At 40.2% G+C, this 22,186-nt stretch overlaps 1 protein-coding gene across 1 annotated transcript; it reads right to left on the bottom strand.

The window, feature by feature from the left end:
* Positions 1–777: 777 nt before the first annotated feature.
* LOC124269006 (ATP-dependent DNA helicase PIF1-like) lies at positions 778–1,433 on the bottom strand (the record flags this gene model as incomplete). The annotated part of the gene is given in 2 exon segments (XM_046704039.1): positions 778–1,242; positions 1,244–1,433. Coding segments are annotated over 2 exon segments (525 nt in total), but the record flags the coding sequence as incomplete, so codon positions are not given.
* Positions 1,434–22,186: the final 20,753 nt, after the last annotated feature.

The raw sequence follows: 22,186 nt of genomic DNA, 5'->3' as shown, positions 1-22,186 counted from the left end.
TGACGGGATCGGGTGGTCAGGCTCGGTGACTTGGTTAACAAATGTCATCGGTTCCCAGTTGGGCAGACCGATGCTCATGCTGTTGATTACTGGATTGTCTGGTCCAGACTCGATTATTTACAGACCGCCACCATATAGCTGGATATATAGCATTAATAATGTGTACACCAACAATGTGGTTTATCATGTGGTGAAACCTACACGTATAGGCTCGAACTAACGAATCATGTATGATAACTAAAAGTCAGAATATCACCCACACCTGAGTGTATATAGAACAGTTCTATACTACTGACACTATTGCTGTGCCCCGAACCCTGTGGTTTAAGCTGAACCCGCTAACCACTGTGCTATTCTGTTCCCAAAATCATTGTTGATATCTGCCTTTACTTTAGTGTAGCATCATACTAGCGACAATATTTGAAGCTAGATTCAAACCTTATGGATATGTTTTAACCCCCTTGGTGCAAGGCACTTTCCTATAATATTTAAGCTACACTATCACAGTAGTTTAGGAGAAGAAGTTGAAAAATAACTAACTTATGGACCTATGAACGAATACAGGTCACAGGATCAAACCTAATAAGCGACAAGCACATGTAAAAATAAAAAAAGCCTTACTTCTCCGCAACAAGATGCACTCTCTTGAATGTCTGATCCCAAGTCTTCAAAGAAGTCATACACCTCCTTGGGATGCTTTTGGCAACATGCGGCTCTGTAGTTAACAACTTGTAGGCCCTTCATGTCAGCAGTACGACCAATAGCCACACCTGCAAAGGCAGGGGCAATTGGATACTGGTATCTTTCAGATTCAGTGATATTTTCCTCTGCATTATAAACTGAAAAACATGCTTTGCTCATTTTTTTTTGTGGTGTGGGGGGAAAGCAGCTGTAGGTCCATCATCTTCTACCTTTGCCACCCTTCCTCCAGGCCATTGACCAGTCCTTTTTGCAAGTTGCGCAACAAAATAACAGGACAGTCAACTTTAAGGAACAAAGTTTCCTTAACTGTGGTATTCTTCAATTTTTCTTTGTTCCCCGAGTCCTCTGATTTGTAAGCCTTCAGTTTATCTGACAGTGTATTAAGTTTCATGACATCATGAATGTCAACCTCTATGTTTTCATCATATAACACTGTATGTTTCTCCCCATGGGGTAGAGGTCTTAATAAACCTTGGATGAATAAATTTGTTTGGTGAGATGGAATTCCCTTTTCAGTTTCATTGATATCAGTGATCAAACCTCTGTCAAAAGCACTTTGTGTTCCATAATAGATCCCCAAAGTTTGATTCACAACAATATCTGCCAGAGGACCGTATTGAAGGATTGGGAACAGGTAGTAGTTGGAACCAATCACCCACAAACACCAACTGTATTCCACCAAAGGTAAGCTGGCTGTTCTTCACCATCCTGCATATGTACTCCACCTGCAAACAAAAATAGTATTAATCAGACTTTTCGAAAGTACATCTACATCAATCTTCGGTAAAGTTTTGATCGACAGTTGACTGACAAATGCTATGTGTAACATGTGGTTATCGCCTCCTTTTTTTATTATGACAATTAAAAGGGGGGCCCCCAAACAATCTTTGTATTTGGGGTTTTGTCACTGTTACGGCAGCAGAAGCGTCATTGGTCTTCGTACATGGCCAAAGGGAAGTAACTCTCAGCAACCTGCCGCCTTATATTGTGTTACGTCTACGGGGTTCCCATCCTTGTTACCACGAACCCCACCATGGTTGCAGTAGTACACTTGAGTGACGCTCAACTGGTTTTGTTGTTTCTCTCTTCCTGCAGGTAATTATCCCATAAATATTAAAGTGATAATTGTGTTTACCATTCTTAGATTCCATATATGTATATTATATCAAGCTTGTAGAAAGTGTGGTAAAACTGGAATTTGTTAGGTAAACTCAGGTCAAAGTGCGTAATGTCAGGGACAGTGAGTTCACGTACAGCGTGACCTTCAAGATGTGTAAACAGGGTGTATTCGTTAAATAACCATTACTTATGGTTACAGATTAATGCTAGAGTTTGTTATGAAATGTGTTGTTTGTAAGGGAATTAACAAATCGTTGTAAATTTGAAGATTAGTTTATATTGCTAGTTGGAAAGATAAGCTGGAACGAGTTGTCTCCCCTACACTAGGTGGCGCTTAGGGATTCAAGATGGCTGCACCCATGTGTAAACATCCGCTTTGAGCGGTTCAGTTTATCTCAGTTGTTAGGGAACAGAATGTTTGGTAATTATTAGCATTATATCAGCTGTTATGTGTATTGTAAATGCATATAGCCATTATTGCCAGGAGGTTGGTAAATCCAGCCATGTTGACATAGTAACTAATAACAATAACCATATGTAGAATAATTCCTTGTTAGTTCATGTATATAGTTGTCAATCTCGAATTTATTTTTAAAATGGAAATGATAGTTGAATATTTCTATAATGGTTGAATATTTTGTACACAAGTAAGTAGTTTGTAATTGTGATGTCATGGACATATGGTAATTACCTAAGTATAATGAAACTGCAGTAAGTTTTCCAGGATGTAACCACAGCAGTTATCATTGTCTGGTTATAATACATGTTAAGTGTATTGGAAATAGCTACTATGTCAGGCGTTTTTGAATTATTAAATGGTCCTGTAATCTATAGTTCAAATCAGGTTACATGTTATTTCATTGTTCAATTTTGCAATACCAAGTTATTGATTGGGTTTGGAGTGTAATAACTCAATAGTTCATAGTTATTATAAAGATATAATTATGGTGGATTGTAGAGGCCACATACGTTGCCATTCAGTGCATGAGTGCTATTAGCTGCTGTTGTATACTTTCATAAGAAACATCATTACCCCTAGACAACAAGCCATGAAAGTATTCTGGTATATTTGTAGTAAATACTACATTCACGATTACTAATGTTAAACCATGTTTATTGTATAAATTGGTGATGCCTGAATGAGACAATAATCCTTGTTACAACGAACCCCGCCATGGTTGCAGTAGTAAACTTGAGTGACGCTCAACTGGTTTTGTTGTTTCTTTCTTCCAGCAGGACGGCCATCTTACCAGCAGGCAACCCGATAGGGGCAACATATGGTCAAAGGGAAGTTTATATGTGCTGGTATACTAATGATTGTACAAGTGAAGAGTGAGTGAGTGAGTTAATATTTATAGTCACATCGGCAATATTTCAGCCATATCGTGACAAGAACAATTTATAATCATATAAGAGATCAATAAGGGAAATATTAAAAAACCTGTTGACAAAGAACAATAAAACTACTAGTGTATCACATATATCCATTCAAAACTAGTAACTAAATCTAAAATATTTCAACTATAAATGACAATACAAAATAAAAATTGGCTATAGATTGCAAACGACTGAAGGCAGATCCATACTAGGTACCATGGGGACTGACTGACTGAGTTTGGTTTTACGCCGCTTTTAGCAATATTCCAGCAATATCACGGTGGGGGACACCAGAAATGGGCTTCACACATTGTACCCATGTGGGGATTCGAACCCGGTCTTCGGCGTGATGAGCCAACGCTTTAACAACAAGGCTACCCCACCGCCCCTTTGGGGGGACTAACAGTACATTTGCGTACAAGTGAAGACTTGTGAGGTGCTTACTGCTATATTCAAAGGTAAAGAGGTTATATAACCATGGTTATTATTGTGTACACTTCATATAAGACATAATTCAAAATGAACAAGAATCGGGACGTACGTACGGACGCTGCTGAATACATAGTCCCCCGTTCCGCGCTGCGGCGGGGGACAACGCATTAAATAGAATTAAACAGAAATCATTTAGTCACTTACATTGGATCTCTAAGTTCAGTTGAGAATGAAGGCTGCATATTTCCGAAAGTGACATCAATGCCAAGCATCAAAGAACACGCTTGCTATCGGGTGTGACAGTTCATGGGATATCGCGTTAACAAGAGTTGGAAAAGTGGTCAAGGTCACGCAAATCAAATGGTGTCTGCGTAATTCCCCAATGTAGGCTGACACCAAATTTGAAGTCATTGGGTACAACGGCACCCTTGAAGAGCAACCTCCTGGTGGGTGCTGGGTAACGCCAATGGCTCTTCGCACACGTGTGGACCCGGGGTCGAATAGGTCCACAGCACCCCATTGCTGGTCGTAAGAGGCGACCAAATTGGGCAACCCGTTTGCCGTGGGTTGCATCCCTGTGTCGGCAGAGGAAGGGAGTCTGGTGGTTGAGGATGACGGAACCGGCAATAGTGTTCAATAATCCAACACACCACTTCGACCCTAACTTTGCCTAGACGGGTGGTAGAATAGGCCCGATTCTACCAATCGGCTGGTCACGCCTTGCCCTGTGCATGGAATGTCTATACAAAAATTGGTATTACATAACCCTTTTGGCCATGTTCAAAATATTAACTAATATTCTACGAAAACAAATTAGCCTTGCAGACCCATGCACAGAAGGCGGTGGCTCATGGGCCAATCTGGTGATGCTGACCTCCGATTTCTGTACGTCTCCAATTGATTGTCATGGACAGAACCATCCTGACCTTTAATCTGGTAGGCAGCTACAGCATTTCATGTCAAATTCGCTGGAGTATAACACCCCCTTATCCCTGGTCTTTGCAGCTTGGAGATCCGCTGCAATATAAGATCGTCCTTGTTGACACTCCACGGTGGGTGGGGAGAGGGGATGCCGAACCACATTACTCACGACATGGCTTCCCAATACCCCGGTTCAAAACGAAGACACATGGATACTGACAACTCCTCGTCTGACGAGAGTACGCCCCTCCGACCTGACTACTGGCCACGCTTCCTGATCATTGAGGCTTGTGACAAGCAACCTTTGCAATTGAATCCTTTTCCAATCTCCATAGGTATCGCTGGTATCTGCGGAGAGGTTGCCAATGTTACAAAGCTCCGATCTGGCTCTCTCCTGATAGAATGTACCCGAAAACAACAATCCTTGAGTCTCCTCAAAATACAAGAATTTGTCAATATCAAGGTCGCTGTCTCAGCACACAAAACACTTAACTCGTGTAGAGGCATTGTACAGGACAGAACTCGATGCCTGTCTGACATGACTGGAGAACGAATTGTCAAGGAACTCTCTCAGCAATCCGTCACAGCCGTAAAACGATTCACCTTCAAAAAAGGACGGTGTTGTTCAACCAACGGACACCTATCTCTTCACATTCCCGCGAGCAAACATTCCTGACTCGATTAGAGCTGGTTATTGTAGCATTGGTGTGGAGGTGTATGTCCCCAATCCACTCCGGTGTTTGTTATCGCTGTGGTGACAAGCATGAGGGCAACGACTGTACTAAGGAAGTGAAGTGCACAAACTGCGGTGGTAACCATATGGCCTCTTCCAAGTTTTGCCCAGTGTGGCAACGCGAATCCGAGATCCTAAAGATCAAGCACAAAGAAAATATCTCCTTTCATGAAGCAAAGAAGAGGGTTGCAAGTTTAACTGCAGCCCCTTCAACCATCACCTACTCTTCTGCTGTCTCCCGTCCTTCTATCACTACTGCAACCATCTCATGTCAGACCGACCTGACATGGATCATGTCTTCTCAGCCAACTCAACTCAACACAACTCAGCCCATCTCAGCCACTCCATCTCCAACGCCAAAAGTCAAAACCTCTGAATCACAAACACCAAATACCAAAACCGGAAACAGAAACTGCGCGCAGAAAAAGGGAAAAAAAAGAGGCTAGAGAGACTTAAGCAACTTGAACAACCGCCAAACACAAAACCAAAGGCCACCTCTCCCTCAGAGGTCCCCATCGATGTCCATAACTCCTTTGGCCCTCTGGATATGGAGGTAACTCCATCTCCACCAGACACCAATAGGAGTTCATCAAACGCTTTCTCACGTTCACGTGACATGTCACCAGTGGAAGCACCATGAATCCACAAAACATGATCCAATGGAATTGCAGAGGACTTAAGAATATTATAATGAACTACAGTTATTGATTCAAGACTTCAAACCATCCGCGTTTTGTCTCCAAGAAACCTACCTAAAAAGGACTGATAAATTTGACATCCGTCGGTACAGTTCCTACCACTCTTTTTCTCCTCCCGGTGTAAAAGCTACAGGAGGCACTTCTATCCTGGTGAGGCAGGGCATCCTCCATAGCCCTGTTCCACTTAACACCAACCTACAAACTGTTGCTGTCCGCATGACTCTGAACATAGGGTTTACACTATGTTCCCTCTATCTCCCTCCCACCTCAACTGTTCGCCTATCAGATCTTCAGAACTTATACGATCAACTCCCAAAGCCCTGCATAATCATGGGCGACTTCAACGGCCATAACCCCCTATGGGGGAGTACTGATACAAATAGTTAGGGAAAGGTCCTTGAAGAGTTTCTCTCCAATAATGATGTATGCATCTTCAACGATGGATCAAACACCTACCTCCATCCTGCCACTGGATCATACTCTGCTCTCGATCTATCACTTACAGATTCTAATCTTTTAAATGAGTTTGAATGGTTGGTCCATGACGACCTTTGTGGAAGCGACCACTTCCCAACATTTCTTACTCCTATCAACCCCATGGATGAACCACCATCAACAAGATGGAATTTTACTAAGGCCAACTGGCCTTCATTCCAAACCCTATGTTCAGAAAAACTTAAGCCAGACAACTTCAGGCACCCATGAAGGGCCACCTCCTCGTGGTGGGTGCTGGGTCATGCTTAGCGCCTTTCAACCCCCTGTTGTGGACCCGGGGGAATATTTGGTCCACCAACCCGTTTGCCGTGGGTTGCGCCCCTGTGTCGGTGGAGGAAGGTAGTCTGGTGGTTGAGGGCACTTGTTCCAGGAACAGTGTTCCTTTGCCCAACAAACCATTTCGGCCCTGACTTCACCTAGACGGGTGGTAGAACTGGCCCGGTTCTATCAATCGGCTGGTCACGCCAAGCCCTGTGTATAGACTATATATATATATATATATAGTCACTGCACAAATTTGATTTGGAATTGTTTGAATTTCGGGCTTACTTGTTTATCTAAAACGTTTGTGGTTTTGAATTATTATGTTATGAACTTTGCCTAGAGTCTTTTATGCCCAGAAGGCGGTGGCTCATGGGCCAATCTGGTGGAATTATTAATCTTTTAATTCTTCTGCTGGAGTATATCATCCGGGTATCCTTGGTGCTGCAAGTTGGAAATCCACTTGTTTTTAGCATTGTCCTTGTGATACTCCGTGGTGGGTGGGGGAGCTCGGATGACGAACCTTGAAAAAATAACCATGGCTTACGAAACCCCCATTTAAAAAACCAAACGTTCACTAGACACTGATCCAGTTGATACTGATCAAAGACTGTCCACGTCCATTGAATACTGTCCACGATTTCTTGTTATTGAAACTGTTGATAAGACTCCATTGAAGTTGAACCCCTTTGCGATATCTAAGGGTATACAGGGCATTGCTGGTGATGTCAAGAATATTAAACGTTTACGTTCCGGTGTTCTGTTGGTTGAGTGTGGGAAAAGGCACCAAGCCACCAACCTTATGAGTACAGAATCGTTTGTCAACGTTCCGGTTACCGTCACGGCTCATAAAACTTTAAACACGAGCAAGGGAATCATCAGAGACCGTGATCGATTGTTTGCAGATATGTCTGAACTTGACATTGTCTCTGAGATGAAAGAACAAGGCGTACTCTATGTCAAACGTTTCACAACCAGGAAAAATGAAACTGTTATCAAAACAAATACCTACCTGTTTTCATTTTTTTCACCAAATGCTCCAAAATCTCTTAAGGCAGGATATTGTAACATCAATGTTGACACGTACATTCCGAACCCTCTAAGGTGCTTCAAATGTCAAAAGTTCGGTCATGGCGTAAATACTTGCACATTGTCTGTTGTATGTGCTCACTGTGGTGAAAAGACACATACAACAGAAGATTGTGACAGTAATGTCAAAAAATGTACCAACTGTGAAGGGGATCATCCATCTTACTCTAAAAACTGTCCTGTTTGGAAACATCAAATGGAGATAAATAGAATCAAATTTACCCAAAACATTAGTTTTGCCGATGCAAAAAAGCTAGTTCAAAGCTCAGAGCATAAGGAGAGTTATGCTTCTATCACCAGAACACCGTCAGAAGCAACCACTAGGATAACAAAGTCAACTGCATGCTGTCAGACAAACCTGACCTGGGTTAAATCCGAATCTCCTGTGATATTCTCACCTGCAATATCGACCCAAACAACAGAATCAGTTCCTAGTACGTCTCAAAGCCAATGTGAAACATCCTCTGATCTTGACGCATCATCTCAGTCGACATCAAAGTCTACACAGCCCCTTAAAGGCAAAGGTAAGAAGCCAGATTCTTTCAAAAAAATTCAGTGGCAGAGCCCCAAAAGGGTCAGAAAATCAAATCAACTTGTACAACAAATATGGTTCCCTTGAGGACATGGATGTGTCCGAAACTGTCCGTTCTAGGGCGCACAGAAAGTACGGAGAAGATCCCCAATAAATCCCCCCAAAAGATAGTTTATCACAATCGTATTATGTAGAGGACTGAGGACTAATTTCAGTGAATTACAACTTTTAGTCCAGGATTTAACTCCATCAGCGTTCTGTCTGCAGGAGACCTTTTTTCAAACAAACAGATGCTTTTGCCCTGCGTTCTTTCAATGCATATCATTATTTTTCACCTCCGGGTGATAGGGCCACTGGAGGATCTTCAATCCTAGTCAGACAGAACATTATCCATAGCCCTGTTGCACTTGCTACTAATCTTCAGGCTGTTGCAGTGAGACTAACTTTGCACGTTGCGTTCACATTATGCTCTCTCTACATATCTCCGTCTTCAACGTTTCACAAAACTGATCTTCAAGCTCTATATAACCAACTCCCGAAGCCCTGTATTATTATGGGAGATTTAAATGGGCACAACCCACTCTGGGGTAGTGCAAATACAAACGCTAAAGGTAAATTACTGGAGGAGTTTTGTTCAGATAATGATTTATGTATTTATAATGATGGTTCCAACACATATTTACACCCTGGTACAGGAACTTATTCTGCTCTCGACTTGTCAGTCACAAATGCAGAACTACTAAATGAATTTGAATGGTCAGTTCACGATGACCTATGTGGAAGTGACCATTTCCCTACTATACTAAAACCTGTAACTCCATCTGATGTACCTCCATCATCAAGGCGGAATTTTAAAAAGGCTAACTGGGCCTTATATGAAACACTGTGTGCTACAAAACTGAAACCTGAACTTTTTAGTGACGTTACGGATGCTATTAACTGTTTTTCCGATCAACTGAGTACCATAGCTGATGAGTGTATACCACAGTCCTCTGCAAATCCACATATCCGAAAACCATGGTTCAACGATGAGTGCAAACAAGCTAGGAAGGCAAGGAAAAAAGCAGAACATTATTTCCGTCGCCATCCTATGGTGCATAATTTAAATAAATTTAAAATGTTAAATGCTAAAGCGCGGCGTACCTTTAAACAGAATAAACGCCAATCTTGGCAAAATTATGTATCCAAGATAAATTCTCGAACGCCCATGTCCAAGGTTTGGAACATGGTCCAGAAAATTAAAGGTAAAGGTACTAAATCTAGTGTCCATCATCTTAAACATGGAGATCAATTACTTACAAATAAATCAGATATTGCGAATAAACTGGGTGAAACTCTCGCCAAACACTCTTCCTCTTCTAATTATGTGCCTAAATTCCAACAATATCAACAACAAGAAGAAAAGAAAACTATTTATTTCATATTAAGATTATAATGAAACATTTTCTATTCATGAACTCCATACTGCTCTTGAGCAAGCTGGGCGGTGGGGTAGCCTAGTGGTTAAAGCGTTGGCTCGTCACGCCGAAGACCCCGGGTTCGATTCCCCACATGGGCACAATGTGTTAAGCCCATTTCTGGTGTCCCCCGCCGTGATATTGCTGGAATATTGCTAAAAGCGGCGTAAAACTAAACTCAGTCAGTCAGGCAGTCAGGCTTGAGCAAGCTCACGATACTGCTACAGGTGCAGATAACATACATTATCAGCTCCTGAAACACTTACCAGAGTCATCTTTAGAGACGCTCTTACACATTTTTTGATGATATTTGGACGTCAGGGAAATTTCCTTCCTCATGGCGTGACGCTATAGTAGTACCAATACCTAAGCCTGGACGTGATCATATGGATCCGTCTAATTATCAACTGATTTCACTAACCAGCTGTGTTTGCAAAACCATGGAACGCATGATAAATAATCGACTTGTTTGGTACTTTGAAACTAATAACCTTATCACAGATATACAATGTGGTTTCCGTAAAAACAGAAGTACTGTCGATCACCTAGTGCGTTTGGAATCATTTGTTAAAAATGCACTAATTAATAAACAACACGCTCTGTCTATCTTTTTTGATCTCGAAAAAGCATATGACACCACGTGGAAATATGGCATCTTAAGAGATTTATATGGCTTCGGATTGCGAGGCCGTTTGCCTCAATTTATAGCTAACTTTTTAAACGACAGACAATTTCAAGTCCGCGTGGGTTCTACCCTGTCTGATCATTACAATCACGATCAGGGTGTTCCACAAGGCAGTATTTTGTCTGTTACCTTGTTTAGTATCAAGATCAACAGTTTATCCAAGGTTTTAAATGATTCAATCGATGTATCACTTTTTGTGGATGATTTTAACATCGCGGTAAAAATATGCATACTATTGAACGGCAACTGCAGTTGTGTTTAAACAAGATAAATAAATGGTGTCTTGAAAACGGCTTTAAATTTTCTAAATCCAAAACTAATTGTATTCATTTCTGCCGTAAATACAAACCGCATAAAGACCCTGAACTATCTTTAAATGGCACACCCATCAAGGTTGTGAAGGAAGCCAAGTTCTTGGGTTTAATTTTTGACTCCCATTTAACCTTTCTTCCGCATATTAATTCCCTTAAAACTAAATGCCTGAAGGCACTTGACTTGTTGAAAGTTGTTTCCAACTCAAAGTGGGGAAGGGATCAAACTACCCTCCACCTATATCGCTCATTGGTCCGCTCGAAACTTGATTATGGCTCCATCGTATATGGTGGAGCCTGCAAAAGCAACCTAAACCTACTTGATTCTGTCCACCACCAAGGTCTGAGACTTTGTCTTGGGTCCTTTCGAACTTCTGTTGACAGTCTCTACGTCGAGGCTGATGAGCCATCTCTTACACACCGCCGTATAAAATTAACTTTACAGTATATTACAAAACTTTATTCCAATGAGTCAAACCCGGCATATAACTGTGTCTTTAATCCACTATATGAAGATCTGTATAACAAGAAGCCTTCTCTTGTTCCGCCTCTTGGTATAAGAGTGAAACCTTTCCTTTCTGCTGCTGGCATTGAGCTAGAACATATAGCTCCTTCCCGTTTTCTTTCTTCTCCGCCTTGGCAATTGGTTAGGCCACAAGTTGACCTAACATTAACTACATTTAAAAAATCAGAAAGAAAAGAATTACAGTATAAACAAGAATTTAGTCAATTAAGAAATAAATATAATACATACAAATCCTTGTTTACAGATGGGTCCAAGGATGGTGGCGCAGTGGCATGTGCTACTGTTATTGGATCCCGAATACAGCTCTATATTTACAGCAGAAGCAAACGCCATCTTAACAGCTCTTAAATATATTAATAAACACCGTAAATATAAACACTATATGAAGGGTTGCAAAGCAAAACCGCCTATGTCATACTTAGGTCATTTTTGAATAATAGCACAAAATGATTGCTTAAGTTGGCAGCTACCCTTTGATCCAACTGTGGTCTTCATATGAATATTAGTTTTTGAAATATAGCTCTTCAAAGTTTCTTGAAGTATGCTAAAATGGCCATAGTCAGACTTAGGTTGTTTTGGCAGGAACTTATTTGACTTTGGTCTTTTTGCTTGGTAACGATTACACAACTCTTCAGAAGGAGGTATGAAAGTGACTTTGTCCACATGTTTTTGGATGCAGTGCTACCTTGAAGAATGTCCGACTTCTCCATATTCTGGAGAATTTGAGGTGAGTTGTTGTATGTAGACGACAAAGAGCAATCCCGTTTCAACAAAACCCAACCACTCTTGATGTAAGATGAGCTTCCAAATGAGAAAATTGGTTTAAACAGATCTTTGTGACTTAGGTTTTTCTGCATGTAATTTCTTTTTCATCATTATTTTCAATTTTATATGGCTACACCTTGATATTAGAGAACCCTAACTGCGAAATATTTCAATGGGTAATACTTCAACTTTAGCTGTTAAATATGATATTGTATTTACTGAAGTTAAACAGTGAAAATGGATTTTAGTGACACGTAACCTTTATTTATCAATGTTAAGATTTTACACTGTAGGTTGGATAGAAAACAATAAAAGAACCATCAAAGCTTTATTTCTCTAAAAAACCTCTTATATTGGAAAACTACATGACAACATTTCTTTTATTTTTTCAGTTCCCAAATGAATAGACTGCCTTCAGAAGTTTTGGTTGAGATTTTCCAGTACCTCTCCCCTTTTGAGATTGTTAGGGACGTTGCCTCTGTCTGCAAATATTGGAAACTGATAGCTCATAGCAAATCCCTATGGTCGAGACAAACCTGGTTGGATCTGCAGTTGTGTGATTGTCGCAAAAAGTTGAACCATCACATTGACCTAACTGTATACCTACCCCTTTGTCTGAAAGTTGAAATACTTCTTTTAAGCACTGTACATCTAACATCATTGCACAGTGTCAGTTTACTGAACAATTTGAGGAAGTTAACTATCTCTGGATGGATCGGATATGATATCAATGATGTATCTAACAGTCTTCGGTTATGTTCAGGAGTAACCCACTTGGCAACCCATGGATTGCAAGATCTCAAAGAAGAGGATCAACTCAAGATTGTGAAGTCCATGCCAAAGCTACGGTGTTTTGAAATATGCAATTCTTTACCAGTTTCTCCATCAACAGCACGTCAAATGTTGGTTCACAGTCCATATTTGGCTTTTCTTGTTGTCAACCCAAATGGTGACATCAATCAATGGTCACAATTGGTTAACGATTATGTTGGAGAAGTTTGCTTTGGACATTGTATCCTACAGTCCTTATCAGAGCCCCCTTTGACACACCGCAGGTGGGTTTACTCCATATCTTACCCAACACGATCCACTCTGGAAACTGAGGAAGGCACAAAATAGATGTAAAAATGGAAAAACTTTCTACTAATGATGTTGTTCGCATGATTTTTTATGATGACAGTGAAAGTGATCCGGATAGTTTCTCAGATATTTCTGACGGCAAAGATCCTGAATATGTGCTGGATACTCAGGACTCATCAGAAGAAGATGAACACCCTAATTGTAAAGAATGTGAAGATAAGGCTCTGTTGGTGGTCGACAGTGATGTTGTTGCTGCCCAAGTTGATGTATCTTCACTTGATGGTTTTGCTGTTACAACAGTGGTTGAAGATTCACAACCATTAGATGGTATTGCTGTTACAACAGTGGTTGAAGATTCACAACCATTAGATGGTACTGCTGTTACAACAATGGTTGAAGATTCACAACCATTAGATGGTACTGCTGTTACAACAATGGTTGAAGATTCACAACCATTATATGGTATTGCTGTTACAACAGTGGTTGAAGATTCACAACCATTAGATGGTATTGCTGTTACAACAGTGGTTGAAGATTCACAACCATTAGATGGTACTGCTGTTACAACAGTGGTTGAAGATTCACAACCATTAGATGGTATTGCTGTTACAACAGTGGTTGAAGATTCACAACCATTAGATGGTATTGCTGTTACAACAGTGGTTGAAGATTCACAACCATTAGATGGTACTGCTGTTACAACAGTGGTTGAAGATTCACAACCATTAGATGGTACTGCTGTTACAATGGTTGAAGATTCACAACCATTAGATGGTACTGCTGTTACAACAGTGGTTGAAGATTCACAACCATTAGATGGTATTGCTGTTACAACAGTGGTTGAAGATTCACAACCATTAGATGGTACTGCTGTAACAACAATGGTTGAAGATTCACAACCATTAGATGGTACTGCTGTTACAACAGTGGTTGAAGATTCACAACCATTAGATGGTACTGCTGTTACAACAGTGGTTGAAGATTCACAACCATTAGATGGTACTGCTGTTACAACAGTGGTTGAAGATTCACAACCATTAGATGGTATTGCTGTTACAACAGTGGTTGAAGATTCACAACCATTAGATGGTACTGCTGTTACAACAGTGGTTGAAGATTCACAACCATTAGATGGTATTGCTGTTACAACAGTGGTTGAAGATTCACAACCATTAGATGGTACTGCTGTTACAACAGTGGTTGAAGATTCACAACCATTAGATGGTATTGCTGTTACAACAGTGGTTGAAGATTCACAACCATTAGATGGTACTGCGGTAAAAGTATTAAAACCTGTCAGTGGTAATGAATGTTACAATCACTAGATGCATTTTAAGTCACATTTTGACAAAGACAGGGGGGCACTTTTGAAGTATTAAAGATCAAACGTAACCTTGGCTTTTTTGGCATGAAACTTTGCTGACTAAGGTCATTTTGCTTTGCAATTTTGATGTGACAAAGGTGATTCTGCTTAGAACTGCACATATGAAATAATCATTTTCTTCATTTTCTGTTACATTTTGGGGAGAATCGGATGGTCAGGAAACTAATTGCCTTTGCTTAAAGCATGGCTAAGGTTTAATAATGAATATTGTAAAAAAAATGCAACAGATTTAAAAACTCGATTTTTTCGTTCTCCTGAAAAGTTTGAAATTGTGACTAAGGTTGTTTTGTTTTGCAACCCTTCATATCATCTTTTCAGATTCTCTTTCGTGTCTTCAGGCTATTAAAAATCTTTATTGCAAACATCCACTTTTATTAGAAATTATTGAATTGTACAATGAACTTGCTACTGGCCAATGCGACATCGTCTTTTGTTGGTTACCCAGCCACGTTGGCATTTCTGGGAACACGATGGCTGATATTGCTGCTAAGGCAGCCCTCAACAAATCTGTGACACCACTTCTTATCCCATACTCTGATTATAAAGCCAGCATTAGAACATACATCCGCGATCTAATGCAAAAGAAGTGGGACACCCAAGTAGGTATTTATAAACTACATGCAATAAAACCCTACATTGGTTACACCTACTTGGGTTGTCAGTCCAGACTTGAAGAGGTCATTATGCGACGATGTCGCATTGGCCATACCAGATATACTCATGAATATTTATTGAAAGGCGAAGATCCTCCGTTTTGTATCCCTTGTGATGAAAGGATCACAGTCAAGCATGTCTTGCTTGACTGCATTGAATATTCCATCACAAGGGATATCTATTTCAAATCCAAAACTCTGAAGGATCTTTTTAATAATGTCAGTTCTCATTTAATTATTGCATTTTTAAAACAATTAGATTTGTTGACTGATTTGTAAATAGCTAAATATTTTATTATTGGTAGTTTAGATTAGCAACTGAGATTGTTAGTGGCTGTATCCTCAAAGGGGGTTGAAGTATTGTAAAATTATTGTCCTCCTGAGAGGGTACATAAGTCCCAAAACATTTAGTCAATCTAAGTGTACCTACTTTTTAATCGTAGAATAAGTGTGTTTTTAATTTATGGCTCTTTCTCTTCTGTCGCCAATGGCTGAAGGGATGGTGTAAATCCAACTAGGGTCCATGCAGGTAGCAAAAGTAATGTAAGTCCCCATGGTTCCTAGTATGGTGATCTACCTTCAGTTGTTGGCGATCTATAGCCCATTTTTATATTGTATTGTCATCGTAAATAAAATAGTTTTACATGTCCATGCTAGTTTTAGACTCCATCTGTGATACTCTAGTTATTTTACAGTCCTTCACTGACTGATTCTTTAGCAACTTTAATTTATTATTTATATAAAACATTTCTCGTCACTATATGGCTGAAATATTGCCGATGTGACGTTAAATATTAACTCACTCACGCACTCACCCAGACAACTTCAGGAATGTTCCTGACCCCATGGAACTATTTTCAGACGTCCTAAATGCCATCGGAGACAAAACTATTCCTAAGTCCTCTGCAAACCCGCACATACGCAGACCATGGTTTGATACAAACTGCAAACAAGCTAGGAAAAATAGGAAGAAGGCGGAAACATATTTCCGACAACATCCTACAGTGCATAACCTGAATGCTATTAAAATGACAAATGCCAGGGCAAAACGTACCTTCAAACAAACTAAACGTCGATCATGGAGGAAATATGTGTCAAAAATCAACTCCCGCACACCCATGTCCAAGGTGTGGAACATGATTCAAAAGATTAAGGGCAAAGGGTCAAAATCAGGAGTTCACCACCTGAAAGATGGTGACTCTCTCCTAACAAATAAATCTGAAATTGCAAACAAACTTGGCGAAACTTTGGCAAACCACTCCGCCTCATCAAATTATAACCCTCAGTTCCAGAAATACCAAACCCAACAAGAAAAGAAATCAGTCAATTTTAACTCTGATAATGGGGAGGATTACAACGAAACGTTTTCCCTCCATGAATTACGTACTGCCCTAGGACAGGCTCACGACACTGCGGCAGGAGCTGATGAAATCCATTATCAGCTTCTGAAACACCTCCCTGACTCAGGCTTGGAAACACTACTAAATATATTTGATGACATCTGGACATCCGGACACTTCCCCCCTTCGTGGCACAATGCCATTATCATCCCTATACCAAAACCCGGCCGCGATCATACTAATCCCTCAAACTACCGTCCTATATCACTAACTAGCTGCGTTTGCAAAACCATGGAGCGCATGGTCAACAATCGATTAATCTGGTACTTGGAGACCAATAATCTCCTCAGTGACCTCCAATGTGGTTTCCGAAAAAACCGAAGTACCATTGACCATCTGGTGCGTCTGGAATCATTCATCAAAAACTCCATTGTCAACAAACAACATACAGTATCTATCTTTTTCGACTTAAAAAAAGCATATGATACAACGTGGAAATATGGTATCCTAATAGATTTACACGAGTTTGGATTGAGGGGTAGACTACCTCAATTCATATCTCAGTTTTTAAACAACAGACAATTTCAAGTTCGGGTGGGTGCCACACTGTCTGACTATTTCCAACAACATCAGGGCTTCCCCCAAGGCTGCATCCTGTCTGTCACACTTTTTAGCATAAAAATTAACAGCCTCACTAACGTTCTGAACAGTTGCGTTGCTGGGTCCCTTTTCGTGGATGACTTCAATATTTCATGTCGTGGTAAGAACATGCACACAATAGAAAGGCAGGTACAACTCTGCCTTAACAAAATCCAAAAATGTGCCAATGAAAATGGTTTTAAGTTTTCAAAATCCAAAACAAATTGTATTCACTTTTGTCGTAAATACAAACCACACAAGGATCCAGACCTAACTTTAGATGGTACTCCTATCAAGGTAGTAGAAGAGGCCAAATTCCTTGGACTCATATTCGACCGCCACCTGACATTCTTACCACACATAAAATATTTGAAAACAAAGTGCTTGAAGGCTCTAGCCTTGCTAAAAGTAGTCTCAAATACAGAGTGGGGAGGGGATCAGACCACCCTCCTTCACTTGTACATGTACTTGGCTCTTGACAAGCCCCTTTCTCCACTGCTAATCCCGTACAGTGATTTCAAACCCAAAATCAAAAGCTATACTCGGGACCTGATGCAAAAAAGGTGGGACACTCAAGTAGGAAGAAACAAACTCCATGAATTGAAGCCAACAATCGGTTATACCTACTTGGGTTGTCAGTCAAGACGTGATGAGGTAATTTTACGACGATGTCGTATTGGCCACAGTCGATTTACACATGACTATCTGCTGAAAACGGATGGGGATGGACCCCCCATGTGTGTCTCTTGCGATGAGGTTTTCACCATCAAGCATATTCTGCTTGAATGCGTGGACTTATCGTCTGCAAGGGACTCACATTATGATGCAACAAACCTAAAAGATCTGTTCTCCCGCGTGAGCGCTAATCTGATAGTGAACTACCTGAGGGAAGTTGATCTGTAGCTCTATCTATGATGGCAGGTGGTACATCGGAAGAGTGCTTGAAGTTGATCATACTGACCATACAGTCAACATATAAACCTGGAGGGTGCTTCTCACTATATATTAGACATGGCTTCTTTTCCCGGAATAACCGCACTTGAGGCTTTTGTTTGCTCTCAGGTTTTACTTTTTGTGAGTAAGACCTATTTCCATGTTTTACTTTTGTAAGTAAGACCTCTTCCCAGGTTTTACTTTTTCCTAATTCTATATTAACATCAACATTCAAATTATATGTGAGGTTTTTTTAAATCAATTGAAAAATATCGTCAAAGATTAACTTAAATGTGCAAATGTTTTCCCTAGCAGGATTGGAACCGTATATTTCAGATTCATAAGGACGCGGACGCTCTACCTCACAGCCACCGGGCCGACAAAGAACGAGGGTTGAATTATGTATTTATAGTTAGGCCTACTGTCATTCAATTGATTTTACTAGCGCTTCAGTTACTGTTATGTAGCTTCCTTACATGATCATCTAATTATCCATCATTGACGGTTTATATGTATAATAAAGCACTCCTCCTCGGTTATGGTTCGGAAAGTAAGCCCTCAACCATCGGGTGGAGAGAAGTAAGACCTCGAGCGCTACGCGCTCTCAGTCTTAATTCTCCCCACCCTCCGTTCTCGGGTCTTACTTTCCCAACCATAACCTCGGAGTCGTGCTTTATCCTACACATAACATTCATGGAAAAAAAAGAAGCAACCCTTTCAATGACCCGACGCAATGATATTGTTTGGTGTAAGAGGGAAGAGATCCTATGTTCAGTACAACCACCTCAAGCAAGTGGAAAAACAGGGCGCATGCTGAAACTTAGCCGAGATGATTTTGGAACCATTGAACGTAACTATCATGAGTACTGGTAGACCGAAATGGCGTTACCAGGAAATAACTAAAAACTGTTGTGCCTATATGTAGTTCTATTATTGTTCTTGTATTTCTACTACCAGGTTAGAACGTTCGTCTGTTATATTTCGCAGGAGATTAATGATTATACATAATATCATAGGCAAGTCAAAAACATGTGCAGTTTTGAAATGTTCGTTACCTGAAGAGATGTGCCTTGTGAAGAAAATGAGAACATCAAGTTTATTCAGCATTTCTTGAGATTGTTAGCGGTTCAGGTTTTGACTAGATCTTCGTTCACGATTCACAGTGTGAAACGGATCCATGTTCTTCAGTAGTTACTAACATGCAATACCTCATTTATGTTGAAATCATTGAAATGTACGTTACCCTCCTACTAAGAGAGACATGTAGCATATGCATGCAACCTATGATGCCTATTTTTGATATTAGTCTCTAATACATATGTACCTTTGATTACAATGCAATTTACACGCTAATGGCAGTATGTTTGATGTTTCATTATATTTGCAATTCTGTAAGTTCCAGAGTGGAATTCCGTCAGTTCCAGAAGGGAACGACTAAAATGCTCTGTGTTTATGCTGGACAAGTGTAACGACACGTTTGGTGATTTAATGTGTTTCATGTTGTTTAATAAAATATTTTAAAATTTTCAATTGTCTTTTGTGTCTTTTGTGTACAATAAGAAGTCTATAACTGACCGGTAACGTACATTTTAACCCTATTTTACCATTCAGTATGTACCAAGTGTCATTGTCCACAGAATAAGAATTGGAATTCTTAACTTTAAATCATTTCGGTTTTTAAACATACACATAATATACTATGAAATAAATCATAAATCATCAAAGTTTGGAAGCCTTTTTTTCGAATATTTTAAATGTCAAATGGACCTCCTTATTGGGTTTCAGTGGTAACTGTACATGTGTCATCGTTTGATAGGACATACTTCAGCAGTTCTTCACCTTCCAAATGCCCATCTTGCATCCCAACCCAGAAATGCAATGTTCTGCCATTCCGGTACTGTGTTGAAGCCATATCCGTGCTGGCCACAACACTGACATTTCTCTCAGCTGACAGACGTGCAAAAGTTTCCCTTATGAGAAGAGATTCCCCAGTGCCAGCCTGTTCTAAAACGACTAGATTGTGTCCTTTTCTTATCAATTTATATGCAAATGTCTGTTCAGCGTTTAAAGTATACATTTTCATGCACATACCATCGGTAAATACCCTGAAAGTTCATCGTGGTGACATTTTCAATCTCGCGATGTGCGTTGTGTTGTGGACCAATGAGAGTGCTCGGTAGCATTCGGTGTGGAGTCCCCGGATGAGTAACATAAACTTCCGTCTAACAGAAATGCGATATCGGTCAATAAGCGATCAAAACGGAGAAATAAGGCCAGATAAAGGGGATTTATAAAGGTGAGACATAGTTTTACAGCAAAAAGGAATACTTACGTTGAGCGATGTTTATCCATGTCAAGCGAGAATTTACCGAAGTATCCAATATGGCGGGTGAATGACCTTATTCCTATAATAGTATAGGGGCATATCCTAAGTATCGAAAGCCTGTGGTTCCGCTGACCTCACCTCATCCGGTGCCACGCCGTCTTGGCTCGTGTCTGCGGTCCGGCTCTCTCTCTCCGCCTTGGTTGCTCGTCTCGACTTTTTGGCTGCTTGGCGTCGTTTTTTCGTTGTTACCTTGTGTCCTGGCATTTAGTTCAACCAGCTAAACGTCTTGTTCCGACCAAGGTATACAACGACGTTTAGCGTCCCAGGTCTATTTTATCAGGACCACTTTCCCAGCGATTTTTAACGGGAAGGTTTTTGACTCCAGAGACATTGAGAAACGAGGTATGATAGCAACTCATTTTCCACGAAGCGTCGGCTATAAGCGCCACTACTCTCGCCGTGTCACCTCACGCGCGAGATCAGTTCGTTGAGGAAGAACTCATTACTCTGCTGCCAGTTCTACCCTTTTCAATATAAGAAACATATTTAAACATAATATCTTTATTGTGCATGTATTTTGTGCAATCCATAATCTGACACAAACCTTGTGTAATGAAAAAAAATATTTATAATCTCTCACAATTTTTTCCCCATTTTTTACAACTTAGGCACTGTAGCATTACAGTAAGCACCGTAGCGGTACAGTAAGAACTGTAGCATGACAGTAAGCACCGTAGCATTACCGTAAGTACCGTAGATGGTACAGTAAGCACTGTAGCATTACAGTACGCACCGTAGCATTACAGTAAGCACTGTAGCATTACAGTAAGTACCGTAGCGTTACAGTAATATTACAGTAAGGACGGGAGGGCACAGAGCTATACAATGAGTGAGTGAGCGAGTGAGTTAAGATTTAAAGTCACATCGGCCATATTTCAGCCATATCGTGACTAAAACTAGTTCTAAATTTATAATACATACATATAATATATAAAACCCTGTCAACGAAGGACAGTAAGACCACTAGATTATCACAGATTGAGTTAAAACTAGCTAGCATACATCTTTAAAAGTAGAAAATTATTTCTAGACAATACAATGTAAAATTGGGCTATAGATCGCCAACAACTTAAGGTAGATCACCATACTAGGGACCAAGGGGACTTACAGTGTCTTTGCTACCTGCATGGACCCTAGTTGGATTTACACCATCCCTTCAGCCGCTGGCGATTGTAGGACAATTTTAGCCGAAATTTAAAGGAACAAAAATACTACGATTAAAATGTGGTAAATTTACATAAAACTTTGAAAGTTTTGGGACTTAAGTACCCTCTCAGGAGGACAATTTTTTTACAGTACTTTAACCCCCTTTGAGGGTACAGCCACTAACAATCTAAGTTACTCATCTAAAGTACCAATAATAAAATACATATCTATTAACAAACTATTCATCAAAATTTATCTAGCAATTCTATTTCTTTTAAAAATTCAATGATTAAATGATAATTAACACTAAAAAGATCCTTCACTGTTTTGACATTAAAATATTTATCCCTTGTGATGGCAAAATCAATACAGTCAAGCAACTGTGATTCTTTCATCACAAGGGATACAAAACGGAGGATCCTCACCTTTTAACAGGTATTCATGAGTATACCTTGTATGGCCAATGCGACATCGTCGCATGATGACCTCTTCAAATCTGGACTGACAACCCAAGTAGGTGTA

Source organism: Haliotis rubra, unplaced genomic scaffold (genome assembly GCF_003918875.1).
Source record: "Haliotis rubra isolate DU_JTF1 unplaced genomic scaffold, ASM391887v1 Scf101, whole genome shotgun sequence".
NCBI lineage: Eukaryota > Metazoa > Mollusca > Gastropoda > Lepetellida > Haliotidae > Haliotis > Haliotis rubra.
Note: the sequence above shows the minus strand (reverse complement) of the source record. Positions and strands in the feature narration are given on the sequence as shown.